General features: G+C 52.4%; 1 protein-coding gene across 3 annotated transcripts in view; it reads left to right on the top strand.

Moving 5' to 3' along the window:
• The window catches only part of LOC118007282 (EARP and GARP complex-interacting protein 1-like), a 123,795-nt gene that overhangs the window by 19,681 nt on the left and 91,502 nt on the right, over window positions 1-12,612 (top strand). For all 3 annotated transcript variants that reach the window (XM_035000282.1, XM_035000283.1, XM_035000284.1), the window contains one exon: window positions 3,275-3,407. In XM_035000282.1, coding sequence (XP_034856173.1) covers window positions 3,275-3,407 — 133 coding nt within the window. The remainder of the gene's footprint in view (window positions 1-3,274; window positions 3,408-12,612) is intronic.

The raw sequence follows: 12,612 nt of genomic DNA, 5'->3' as shown, positions 1-12,612 counted from the left end.
GCAGTAGCGTGAGAGCGTGTCAGATTAGGAGAGATGGACTTGGGGGGGGGGCTCTTAGCTGTGTCCCTCCTTCCTGCTGTGTCCGTGTACCTGGAAGTGCAGAAAGGAGCCTAGAGGAACTTTGGGTCAGTTGTTGGAGCCTGTGGACAGCATGTGTTTCATGTCCTCCCACGGGAGAAAAGGGTGTCCTGGCGAGGTGCTGAGAAGGAGGACCCTTCCCCAGATGAAAGCGACCTGGAGCAGGGGGAGAGGGGGCTAGGCAGGAGAGCCCAGCAGCCACAGGTCCCGGGCCAGGGGGCAGAGGTCGGTGTGCAGGGCACTGGGAGTCGGTGCAGGGGACGGGGGCGCTTTCTTCCAGGGTGGGGGGGAGACTGAGCCAGCAAACGGGAATTCTGATGCCAGAACTCTGGTGCTGTCAGCTGTGGGGCTCCTAGCGCTTGAGTGCATTGCAGAGCGATAGATTAGGGAACAGAAAAACAGTACATTTAAGTGCATTCATTCATGTTTTCAGTCTTAATGAATTTCCAAATAAGCAGGAAATGTGTCAAATAATAAAGAAAAGAAGAAAAGAATTTCCTCTTTACCCTAACAACACAAAAATTATTCCCGATTTTGTATATTGCCTTGTAGTCTGTGTTCTGCTTGTAAAATTCAGTGCTTTCATAACATTTTTGGTATTTATAATTGCTCTTTATCATGATTTTTAAAAAGATTTTATTTGAGAGAGAGAGAGCATGTGTGCAGGTGTGTGTGCGCACACGAGGGTGTGGGGAGAGGGGCAGAGGGAGAAGGAGAAGCAGACTCCCCAGTGAGTGTGGCGCCAGATGCGGGGCTGGATCCCATGACGCCGAGATCATGACCTGAGCTGAAACCAAGAGTCAGAAATTTAACTGACTGAGCCACCCAGATGCCCCGTGTTTTTCATGATTTTTAGAACTATATAATGTTCCGTAATTTTTGTGTTGTTCATTTATTCTCTGGGACAGGTTTTAAGAAATCCAGTTCTTTTTTTTTTTTTATTCTTATGTTAATCCCCATACATTACATCATTAGTTTTAGATGTAGTGTTCCATGATTCATTGTTTGTGCATAACACCCAGTGCTCCATGCAGAACGTGCCCTCTTTAATACCCGTCACCAGGCTAACCCATCCTCCCACCCCCCTCCCCTCTAGAACCCTCAGTTTGTTTTTCAGAGTCCATCGTCTCTCATGGTTCGTCTACCCCTCCGATTTCCCCCCTTCATCCTTCCCCTCCTGATATCTTTTTTTTTTCTTAACATATATTGCATTATTTGTCTCAGAGGTACAGATCTGAGATTCAACAGTCTTGCACAATTCACAGCGCTTACCAGAGCACATACCCTCCCCAGTGTCTATCACCCAGTCACCCCATCCCTCCCACCACACCCCCCACTCCAGCAACCCTCAGTTTGTTTCCTGAGATTAAGAATTCCTCATATCAGTGAGATCATATGATACATGTCTTTCTCTGTTTGACTTAAGAAATCCAGTTATTTCAATTGGAACATTTATATAGTTCCTATTTACATATTGTGATACATCTTTTTTTTTTAAAGATTTTATTTATTTATTTGACAGAAAGACACAGCGAGAGAGGGAACACAAGCAGGGGGAACGGGAGAGGGAGAAGCAGGCTTCCCACGGAGCAGGGACCCTGATGTGGGGCTCGATCCCAGGACCCTGGGATCATGACCTGAGCTGAAGGCAGACGCTTAACCGACTGAGCCACCCAGGCGTCCCCTGAAAGCAGTTTTAAAAATAAAAATAGCAGGAATGGTTTTTTATCTCTTCCCCCAGAGGAGAGGGGGAAGGCATAAGTGTGCCGGCTTCACCGTGGTTTTCCAGGCATGCCTGCATTTGGTTTCTTGTGATCCTTCATCTTCAACGTGCACGTGGGAAACTGAGGCGCAGGGTCACACAGGCTTGTGGTGTTAGTGTGGGATTTGAATCCAGAGCTACCCCTCATGGGGACTGGAGGTTATTTTTCCATCAAAACCGGGCATAGGAGGAAGCAGTAAAGACTAGAACGAGGCTCTCTGAACCAAGTGCTGAGTGTTGAGGCTTTTGGGTGTCATGGAAACATTTTTTAAAACAGCATTTAATGTTCTGATTGCAAAATAATGCATATTAATCACACACAAAATGTGAAAAATACAAGAAACCACAAAGAAGTAAAGGAAAACCTGCCACGATCCCACCGTCCGCGGATAACCATGTACTTCCTGGCTCTTTCCTGGTTTGGGCGTGCTTGCTTTTTACACAGACACCGCACACAGCCCTCACACAGCTCTGTTTGTTCTTTTCCCCTTAAATATATGTTATGGACCCTCTTCCCTGGCACTAAATAGTCCTTTATAGCATACTGAATGGCTCTGTAGTATTACATTACAGTCAAATACTACAATTTATTTGAACAATTCCCTATTGCCAGACATTAAGCTGACTTCTAATTACTCATTGTGATAATCAATGCCGCAGTGAACATGCCAGGATATAGATCTTCATGAAGATCCATGAATATTTTCTTAGTATAAATTTATTTTTAAAACAAATGTTTTATTTTTCTCATTGACTTGGGTGCTGATAAAAGTGTGAATGTGAAAATCATTTTATTCCCGTAAAAAATTGTCCAGAAAAGCATGGCAGGGGCGTATTTAATTTTTCGTGGCTAAAATATAATACTATTACATTTGTATATCGTGCAGTTGTAAGCACTGGCAGCTGTCGGACTCCTTTCTGGAAAGATGTTTAAGATGTGTTCGTGTGGAATGCTTTCTCACCCCTTCCCACCTCTGTCACTGCCGGTGCACGAGCTGAGTTATGCCCCGTCTGGCGTGAGCACTGTGCGGGTGGCCCTGGTTCTGGTTGGGCAGGGGCTGCGTGTGTCGCACGGCCACGGGCCGCTCGCCGAGGCGCTAGGCTCATTTGCACAACCCTTAACAGCCCTAGCCCTAAGGCCAGCCATGGCCTGCTGGGGCCACCTGAGGACAGAGCTTTGGCTGTCCTGTTTCTTTAGCACTGGATATAATGGGGGCAGTAAGCTTGCAAACTTAAAAATACTCTGTGGGGATTTCAGACCTGTCTTTTGAGAAGAACACAGGGAGGTGAGCTCACAGACGTGTACGCTGTTAGTGTGGTAACAATAACAATTAAAGATGTTAAAGGTGCTTTTGGTTATTGTTTGTGATCACTGAGTTTAATTAAGGTACACAGGAAGTGAAGTCCTGATGTGCTCTTTTTTTGTGTTTGTAGATCCACATCATAGATTTTGATGACGAAAATAACATCCTAAATAAAAATGTCCTCCTCCATCAAGTGGGTGAGATCTGGCACATTAGTACCAGCCCTGCCGACAGAGGTGTGCTGGCCACGTGCTACAATAAACGTGAGTATTTGCAGGTGTTGATACGCACCTGCAAGATTGGTCTTACGTTGTTGTTTTTTTTTTTTTTTAAAGATTTTATTTATTTATTTGAGAGAGAGAGAATGAGAGACAGAGAGCATGAGAGGGAGGAGGGTCAGAGGGAGAAGGAGACTCCCCGCCAAGCAGGGAGCCCGATGCGGGACTCGATCCGGGGACTCCAGGATCATGACCTGAGCCGAAGGCAGTCGCTTAACCAACTGAGCCACCCAGGCGCCCTTTTTTTTTTTTTTGGTCTTACGTTGTTAATGGGCCAGTGCCTGACTTACGGGGTGATGATGGGAACAGGGGCTGCACAGAGAAGTTGTGATGCTGTAGGCAGATGCTTGTCACAGTTAACATGAGCCGCAGTCTGAGACCGGAGGCTGGAGTCACGGTTATTCCAGGCACGTCGACCCCCTGGGGCAGGAGAGTGATGTGCTGGAGGGTCTCAAATGACAGATGCAGGGGTCCTCCTACATTAGTTCACTGTGCTCCTTGCGAGGGTAGCTGATTTGTGTATATGTGTGCATGCGTGTGTGCGTGTGCGTGTGTGCGTGTGTGGGGGGTCCGTGCTCCTAATAAGCCTCTGCCCCATGTGCTCTTTGGCTCTGAAGTCTCTGGGCCCTTTGACGTTTGTGTCAGCCCAGACGTCTGGCGCCCAGCTGGCCATGCATCTTCCTCCATTCTCCTTTCTCTGTCGTTGTCCGTAAATTGTATTCAAATTCCGGCTTTGGGGAAAACCCCAGGTTCCATCTTTCTCTGCAAGCAGAATAAAGTCTGTTTTGTGCTGTGTGGTCTCTAAAGCGTTTCCTTCAGTATCAGCCTTCCCGGTTGGCTAATGGGCCTTCTGCAGCATCTGCACACGGGTCCCACATTCAGTGTACTTTCCCTTCCTGGCCCAGCCTCAGGATGCTAGTGTGTGTGGCCGTCTTCTGCTGTTGCCTCCCCGGGCACCGCGTCTGGGAACCCCTGCTGGGATGCTCTGCTCCCCGGGGAGTGTCTTTCTATTTAATTTCACATCTACCTTTGGGTTTTTTTTTTTTTTTAAGATTTTATTTATTTATTTGAGAGAGAGAGCGAACGAGGGGGGGAGGGGCAGAGGCAGAGGGAGAAGCAGACGCCTTGCTGAGCAGGGAGCCTGATGCGGGACTCGATCCCGGGACCCTGAGATCATGACCTGATCTGATGAAAGGCAGATACTTTACCAGCTGAGCCTCCCAGGCGCCCCTACCTTTGCATTTTTAGCTTTCCTAGCCCTCTGCCACCTCCTAACAAGGACCCTCCCTCCTATTTCCAGAACATTCCCCTCCGTCTGAGCCTTCTCAGGCATCATCCTGTGTGTGCCCCTGTCTTCTGACAGGCTGCTCAGGGCAGTCTGTCTTGCTGCTCAGGGTTCCCACAGCCAGCACCCACTGCCTCGGACCAAAGCCCACCTTGGCGCCGGGCTCACTGCGTGGGAAGGTGCCACGAACACGGCACATCGCCCTCCCCCACAGTCCCCGTGGTCGCGAGGCCCCACGGCCTAGCAGGATCCTGGCAAGCGCTGGGTCCCGGGCGTAGGTGGGAGCTTGCTGGCTGTCAGCTGGGCGCTGTGCTCGGCTCCTGGGGGCTGTGAGCGGCGTGGGTCAAAGCCACCGGGTTAGTGGTGGTCTCGCCCTGGTTGTCCACAGGCTTGGGCGGAGCGCTTTGTCAGGCCACCCTGCTTCACGGTTTCCCGTCAGGGTCTCCAGAAGCCTGCCGCTCACCCTGCCACCGGTCTCTGATGGCGGCCAGCCCTTCTGTGATGGGCTTGTCTCGTGTGTCATCTTCTCCAAGAACAAAGACGGTTGTGTCATGGCGTTCATGGCGAAGTCCTAGGAGCTCAGCTTTTCCCTGTCACAGGCAGGACACTGGCACTGTGTCTCTGGCATGCCGGAGTGCGCTCTGCCTTCCCGCGTCAGGAGGGAGCTGCCTAGCCGCCTCAGCGTGTGGCTCCCGCTCCCCGCACCCTCACGCCCCCCTCGGACCCCCGCGCCCCCCTCGGACCCCCGTGCCCCCCGCGCCCCCGCGCCCCCCGCGCCCCCTTGCCCCCCGCACCCCCCTCGCCCCCCCCGCCCCCCCTCGCCCTCCGGAGCTCTTCCTGGTTCCCATTTGATCCGCACCAGGTCATCTGTGCGAATCACACTCCCGGGAGTAGGGCCCAGACTGCTCTGGCCCAGACACTTCGGGAAGAGCTTGGAGTAAGGATTTGTGCTCGCCCTGCAGACTTCCTTCACTCAGAAGGCTGCGGGGCGACTGCACACGTCTGCTCATGGACACTTGGGGTCCGTGCTTTGCACTGAGCTCCCCGCCAGTCATGAGGCTTCCGCCCTGCAGGACGTTAGATGTGGGTTAGACCCAGAGCATCACAGACGTTACCGTGGGGCTTGGGCATCACCATCGTTACGGCGGGTCTTTCGCAGGACCAGAAGTGCACCTTGCCCTTTACCTCCCAGCGGTGTTGGTGTCGAATCGTGTTTTCCACCTCTTCATGCCTGGGCTGGCTGAGGGCCGCGTGGGGCTGTTGGCACGTACTCCCCGTTGCGTTCGTCCGGCTCGTGTTTGTGAGCGCCGCGCGGACATACCTGCGCTCTGCTGCCGTGCTGCACCTCACGCGTGTCCCCGCTCGGCTGCGGTCTGCACTTCCGTTTCCGTTGATGTGCATGATGGTTTGGACAGTGGTAGCCTCCTGCAGTCGAGAGCCGTGTGTCTCACACCCTGAGTCGTGCCCCCAGTGGAGGGGTCTGCCAGGGGCAGCGGGTGGGAAGGAGGGCCGGTGGGTAGAGGTGGAGCAGGTCCCAACGCCGACCTCCCGGAACCTCTAGGAGGGGCATGCGTCTCGCAGGGAATTGTCTTCGCTTAAGGCTGTTCTCCGTGTCCCCTTTCACATGTGTCCTGACACTCTGCTCTGTGGATCTTATTGGGGGACAGGAGGAGGGAACCATGGAGAAGTGGGCTTCTGTGCCAAGCCGAGACGTGGAATCCACTTTGAGTGGTGTCCTCTTCTTGAGAAATCTTGGAATTCATGTTTGGTGTGAACAACTGTGTCTAAATTATATCCGTATATTGCAGCATGCAAAAGAATCTCTAGAGCTTGGTGGAAGTCTGCACTGTGGTAGAACTCTTGTGCCTACACACACACACACACACACACACACCCTGGGACATCATAATGGCCTTGTAAATAAATGTGGAGATTAGATTAACTTACAACTCATTTTTTTTTAAGATTTATTTATTTATTTGAGAGAGAGCGCGCGCATGTGTGTGAGTGTGCAGGGCAGTGGAGGGGCAGAGGGAGAGGGAAAAGCAGACTCCCTGCTGAGCACAGAGCCCGATGTGGGGCTTGATCCCACGACCCTGACGTCATGACCTGAGCCGAAACCGAGAGTTGGGCGCTCAGCCACCCAGGCACCCCAACTCACAACTCATTTTTAAAACTGCAAATGAGAAGAGCTCCCTCTGTAGCTTTTATTGTTCTACTCAGGAGGCATGGTGAACAGCAGTATTGGGTTCCCCTCGTACAGTCGAAGCAGCTACCGTGTGCGGGCAGAAGCTTCTTGTGGATCGGCAGCAGGTTAACGTAACCTAAAGGTGCAGACTCTGTTTCCGACAGACTCGGGCGCATGTGTGCCAGCTCACAGCTCTGTCATGCAAGGCGCAGGTGACAGATGCAGATCGTCCCAGTCTATGGATAGGGATCTGTGGCTGCTAGGGATGTCATTTTCGCCGTCACCTGAGGTGATTATGAGAGCCTCCGAGTCTGGGTGGTGGGGGCAGAGTTGTGCGGACAGTGGACTCTCCTGGAACTTTTTCTGCATGGATGAAGATTAAAAAAAACCAAACAAACCAGACTCTAGCTTTTCTTTCTGATAATTTTACAAGACAAATGCATCTCCACAGAAGCCAAGTGAGGGCACGTGGGAGGGCGGAGGCTGTTTCGGCTGTGCCCCGGGGCCTGGCATGGCCGGGCGTCTGCAGAGCAGCTGAGCACATGGTGGCTGGGTGTGGAATGCGGTGGTGACCAGCGAGGGGTCCTCCCCACGAGGAGAGCCTCAGCCCTTGCCCTGACGCTGCCCCGGGAGGCCATGCCGCTGGCTGGCAACGAGGCCGTCACGCGGGGACGTCGGGCGTCTTTCCTCACAGCGCTTCCTGCCTGCTCGGCTGCCGGTGTGCAGCCCCCCCTCCCTCCGTACCTGGCGCCCCTCCACCAGGTGCTTCTGGCGGGGCCTCGGCCCTCGTGTGCCTCCTGATGCCTGTATTCAGGCCCCTGTGGTCACGCAGGTGTTCTGAGAAAAAGTATGTGCTTCAGATAAACTCAGTAGGTAGGCTGTTTTAAAACATTGTGACTTTGCCACTTTGATTTCCTTTTTTTCCCACTGAGTGTGTGTCTGTTTTTGTGTGTCTGCGTGTGCGTGTCTGTCATGTCTGTCATGTGCACCTGCGTGTGCGTCTGCATGTGTGGGTGTCTGTGGGGTGTGTGTGTGTGTGGGGGGGTCGCTGACTGCTCCCTTTTGGCCCCTTCTTGGGCAGCAGGGGGCACCAGTGTCCTCCTCTGTGCCCTCCTCCTCACTCTGGTCCTTCCCACCACCCTCCCCTCCTGGGTCCTGGTTGGCAGCATCCTAGCCTGATGCCGTTTTTAAAAGCTTTCTTGCATTTCTCAGATAGTTTTCTAAATACCGTCGCAGCCATGAAGAGCTTGCTTGCAAAGCACACGGGGCAGCATACACCGATTGCTTGGGTTCATCGGTGGTGTCTCACTAAGGTGCCCCTGGTGGATGGGTGTTCCTACCCTGGCAAGTATGGAGCTCAGTTCCCTGACCCCTGACCCCCAGGCTGCCAGAGAGAACTCAAGGCCCTCGAGGCCCTTGGATGCAGCAGGGAGCACGCCGGTCTGCAGGAGAGTTTGATTTTTGGTTGTGTTTCCAGCTCTGTTTATGTGGGACCTAGATCAGGGCAGTATTCAAATGTGTTACTAGTCAATGTTGCTAATATTGCTTCTGGTAAAAAAATAACGACTGTGCCTGGCCACTGCGTCTGGTGGAGGAGTCTGGCTCTGTAACCCCCTGAAGGGCCCTTCTTTGGGCCTCCCTGCAGGTGGTGGTTTTTGCAGCTGGTCCTGTCCCTTGTGGGACCCAGTCGATGTGGTAGTTGGCACCTGTGAGTCATGCGGCTTCTAAACCGAGGAGCCTCAGGATTGGTCTGCTGAGAGTCAGGGGCCCTCACACCCATGCTGGCCTCGGGAGGACACAGGACGTGGTGGCTGGCAGCCACATGGGCCCCTGCTGGAGTCTGGCCTGAGTCTGGGGTCCAAGGGCCTGACTGCAGTGAACCTGAGCCATCTCCTGGCCTTCCCCACAAGAGTCTGATGGAGGTTCTTTCCAGGCCCAGGGGACGTAAGAGGCCCTCGTAAATGAGAGCAGGGAGAGGTCACACGGTGCTTTGGAGAGCAGTAGTTCCTGTAGAATGACAGGGAAAGTCTGCACTCACACTGTCTGCAGCATGAATGAGTGCATGGACAGACTGCGTGGGGTATGAGGGTCACCGTGGGCAAGCAGGACTTAATGCGTTAGCAAGAGTTGCTGCCTGCCTGCTCCGAGCTTTGGTTATAATCCAAGGCAGGAATTCTTGAGAGGTTTAGACAGCTGGGTGAAGATGTTGGATCAATGTTTGTGGCCTGGAATTCCAGCCTGGAGAATATTTGAAATACTCAAAGACTCAGTGTAAACACTTTGAAATGATGTTTCTGTTTTGGGTGGGCTGCACATTACAGAGGTGATGAAGCTGGAAATGGCCCTGAGAGCAGTGATTCAAGATGCTTATCTGTGTCCGGTCCCCATGTCACCATGTGTCACCAGCAAGCTGCTTAATGTGTCTGGCTCCATTTTCTCATCTATTAAATGCGGAGAGTTATGCCTACCTCAACTACACAGAGCTGCTGGAATTCACAGGAAGACCATATGCATGAACTGCCTTGAGAAGCGTATTTGTGATTATGTTTACATTATGTCATTTCTTCGCATTGTTCTGTCGTCGTCGTTTTAGCCCTGATGCTGTTAATCTAATGTTCTTACATGTTTATGCCTTGACCCCAGATCTGGGGAGAGTGTTCAGGCTAACACTTCTTGTGTTTTAATACTTGGAACTTTCTCTGTGCTGAGCACTGCTCTGAGCTCTTTACCGGATGGTTTCTAACCCCCAGCAAGAGGCACATTCTGTCCCTATCTCCATGTCCCAGATGAGAAAACAGGCTTAAACAGGTCCCCTGATTGACTGTGGTAGACGAGGGGTGGATGCCGCCACCCAGAGGCTGTACTCTGAACGCCTGCGGACTTGCCACTGTAGATCCCAGGCCCTCACACCACAGCTGTCCTGCCTGGAGGGACGACTTAAGCATACTCATCATGGAGAGAAAGTGCTTTTGGTCAGAGACCCATTCCATTTCACGAAGGCCTGAGTGCCGTGAGCCTCGCTCACTGTCATGATCAGAGGACCAGTGCGCTGAGGCTCGAAGGAGAGAATGCAGCCCGAGGACAATGCTGGGCATGGTGCTTGAGGTGAAACAGGGAAGAGCCCAGGTGCCCCGCAGACGTTGGCTCTGCCATGGGCTTCCTGAGAAGCTGGGGCCTTTGGGGTCCTTTCCCACCCTTAAGTCTGACGTGCTTCCTGCATCACCTCTGGGTGCCCCACCAGAGAGTGCTCAGAGACCTGACCCCATGCCCCACTGGGCTGACCTGCAGCATTTCTGAGCCTGAGCACTTTCCGTTCCGGGCTTCCCGGCATGTCCGTGTGGGATCCTTGCAGTGTGAATGGATTGTGTCCTTCCGAAAGATTATTTGTGGTCTTCAGTGGCCAGGGTTTTTTTTTTTTTTATTTAAACGTAGAAAGGAACCGTGGTGTAATTTAGCTTATCTGCCAGTTTCTGAATTCCCAGAAAGAGCCAGAGGTTATGCGGGATTTATTGTTCCTACGTGTTAATGATGTTTGCCACTTCTAATTTACAGATTTGGTGTGGCAACACGGAGAACTTGTGTTTAAACTAGTGAAAATCATCATGGCCAAGCTGTCCCTTTGTCGTCAGCAGCCGCTACAGTAATAGTAGCTGGGATGTGGATCGCTTCCTGGGTGTTACTTCTTTTGGGCCCTGGATTCTGGTTCCAAGTGGTACCCCTCACTGTTCCAGACAGCCTGTCTTTTAAGTTGGAGTTCAGTGCACAATAGGGCTGTTTAGATCCTCCTGGTTCATCCCAAGGTCACAGATCAATTCAGTACGAGTTTCCAGCTTTAGACATTTGTTCGCCTTCCACATTTTAAAATTATTGTGATTGATTGATTGATTGACTTTCTCTGGTGCTTCAGACATAGACAGCACTGAAAGTTGAGGACAGAGAGATGAGAGACCGGGTACCAGGCAGGAGAACCATGTCCCACAGGGCAGATGCAGAGACAGTGTTGACAGAAGCCTGTTCAGTTAGCGCAGCTTCAAAACTGAGTCCAGATCCTTCCCACGTGTGCCCAGCCCGACCTCTGTGCCAGCCCGGAGCCCAAGGCAGCATGGAGAGCGGGGGGGGGGGGGGGGGGGGGGGAGGCGAGGAACCCCAGCCCGGGCCTCGCCCTGCGTGGACTGCTCTGCGGTCGGGTCTTTGGCCTTCTGCGCCTCGGGATATGGATACTCTGATAACTGCCCGTGAGAACACTTACTTTTTAAGAGGAGCCAGTATCCTTTGGGCTCGTATGAGGACTCTACGGAATATGACCCAAGTGACTCAGTGGGGCTTGGTTGAGATTCTCACCCCGGGAAGTAAATTGAGAGTGGCTTCTGTTCCTTGTGTTCCCGGGGGCCCATCACCTTTGGCGGGAACCTGGCGGGTGATGTTCTGAGCCTGCCTGGCTCAAGGTCTGTCACCTTTCACGTTGCGTGGAATGAGGGCTGCACTGGACGATTCTTAGGGCTCCCCAGAGCTTCCAGCCTGGGGCTTTCTGGTAACAGTGGACCAGAATACCGTGGTTTCTGTTTAAAGCTGTAATTTCCCATTTATCTCTGCATCAAATTAGAAAATTGCATTTTTGAGTTTAAGTGGTTTTTTTATGAAAAAAAGCTAAGGGAGGAAGTAGGGTTTTCTTGGAAAAGAATTCTTTTAAGGCCTCTTTGTGAGACCATAATTCTGAGGTAAATGGCTGAGACTCCTCCGAGGACGGGGCACATGAGAGGCGGGGGCAGAACCACAGCCACCGGGATCATCGGCAGGCCGTGTGCCCGCTGAAGAGTGGAGCCAGGGAGGCGCTGTGTTCCACAAGTCCTGTCATTTCTGAAGCACGATGGCTGTCTGTCTCCGGTGAAAACTGACTTTGTGTCCTCTGCACAGAGAGGGAGAGATGGAACACTTCCTTTTTCTCGGGGTCCAGGTGCTCAGTTAGGACAGGTGAGAATTAGGTCTTTTCATGACCCCGGTGCCGAGAAACAGAAAAGAAAGAAGCGGGAGAGTCTCACAAGAGAGCTGTCCCTGTGGAGTTCCCCCAGGGAGCCGGCCAGGGCCAGGGAGGCGCGCGGGGTGGCTTCGTTGTTCTGACAGCGGGCTTTGGGCAGAGCCCCCTCTTCCACTCAGGTATTTTACGAAGAAGCACCCTGATGGTGCCAGTCCAGTGCCTGCATTTCATTTTCACGCCATCCCAAGTGAAGTGTGTTTTGAAATGAAAATGTTCTGTGTTCTGTTTTAACCCTTAAACGTTTGGCAGGCTCCTGTTTTTCTGTGACCAACGAGAATAGACTCGATGGACCTTTCTTTGCTGGAATAGCCGTGTGCTAACCAGCGTGTTAGCTAAGGATGATTTCATTCTGGAGGCGGAAGCCCAGATGGGCCTGCAGTTGAGTGTGCGTGCTGTGTGTGTGGGTGTGCATTCCCTGTGTGTGCTGTGCAGGTGGAGTGTGCTGGGTGAGGAGTTGTGTGTGAATGTATGTTGAGGGTGCGTGGTTTCTGTATGTGCTGAATGTGTGGTGGGGTATGTGGAGTGTGTGTGCTCTGTGTGTGCAGTGTGTGGAGACTGATGGAGAATGTGAGGAGTGTGTGCTGTGTGTGCGGAGTGCGGTGAGTGTGAGGAGTGTGTGTGCTGGGCGTGTGGAGTGCGTGTGGAGTGCGTGCGGAGCGTGTAGTGTGTGTGCTCTGCGTGT

The sequence above is a fragment of the Mirounga leonina genome, unplaced genomic scaffold (assembly GCF_011800145.1).
Source record: "Mirounga leonina isolate KUSES-001 unplaced genomic scaffold, KU_Mleo_1.0 Mir_117, whole genome shotgun sequence".
NCBI lineage: Eukaryota > Metazoa > Chordata > Mammalia > Carnivora > Phocidae > Mirounga > Mirounga leonina.
The sequence above is the reverse complement of the archived record's forward strand: the minus strand, read 5'-3'. Positions and strand labels throughout refer to the sequence as shown.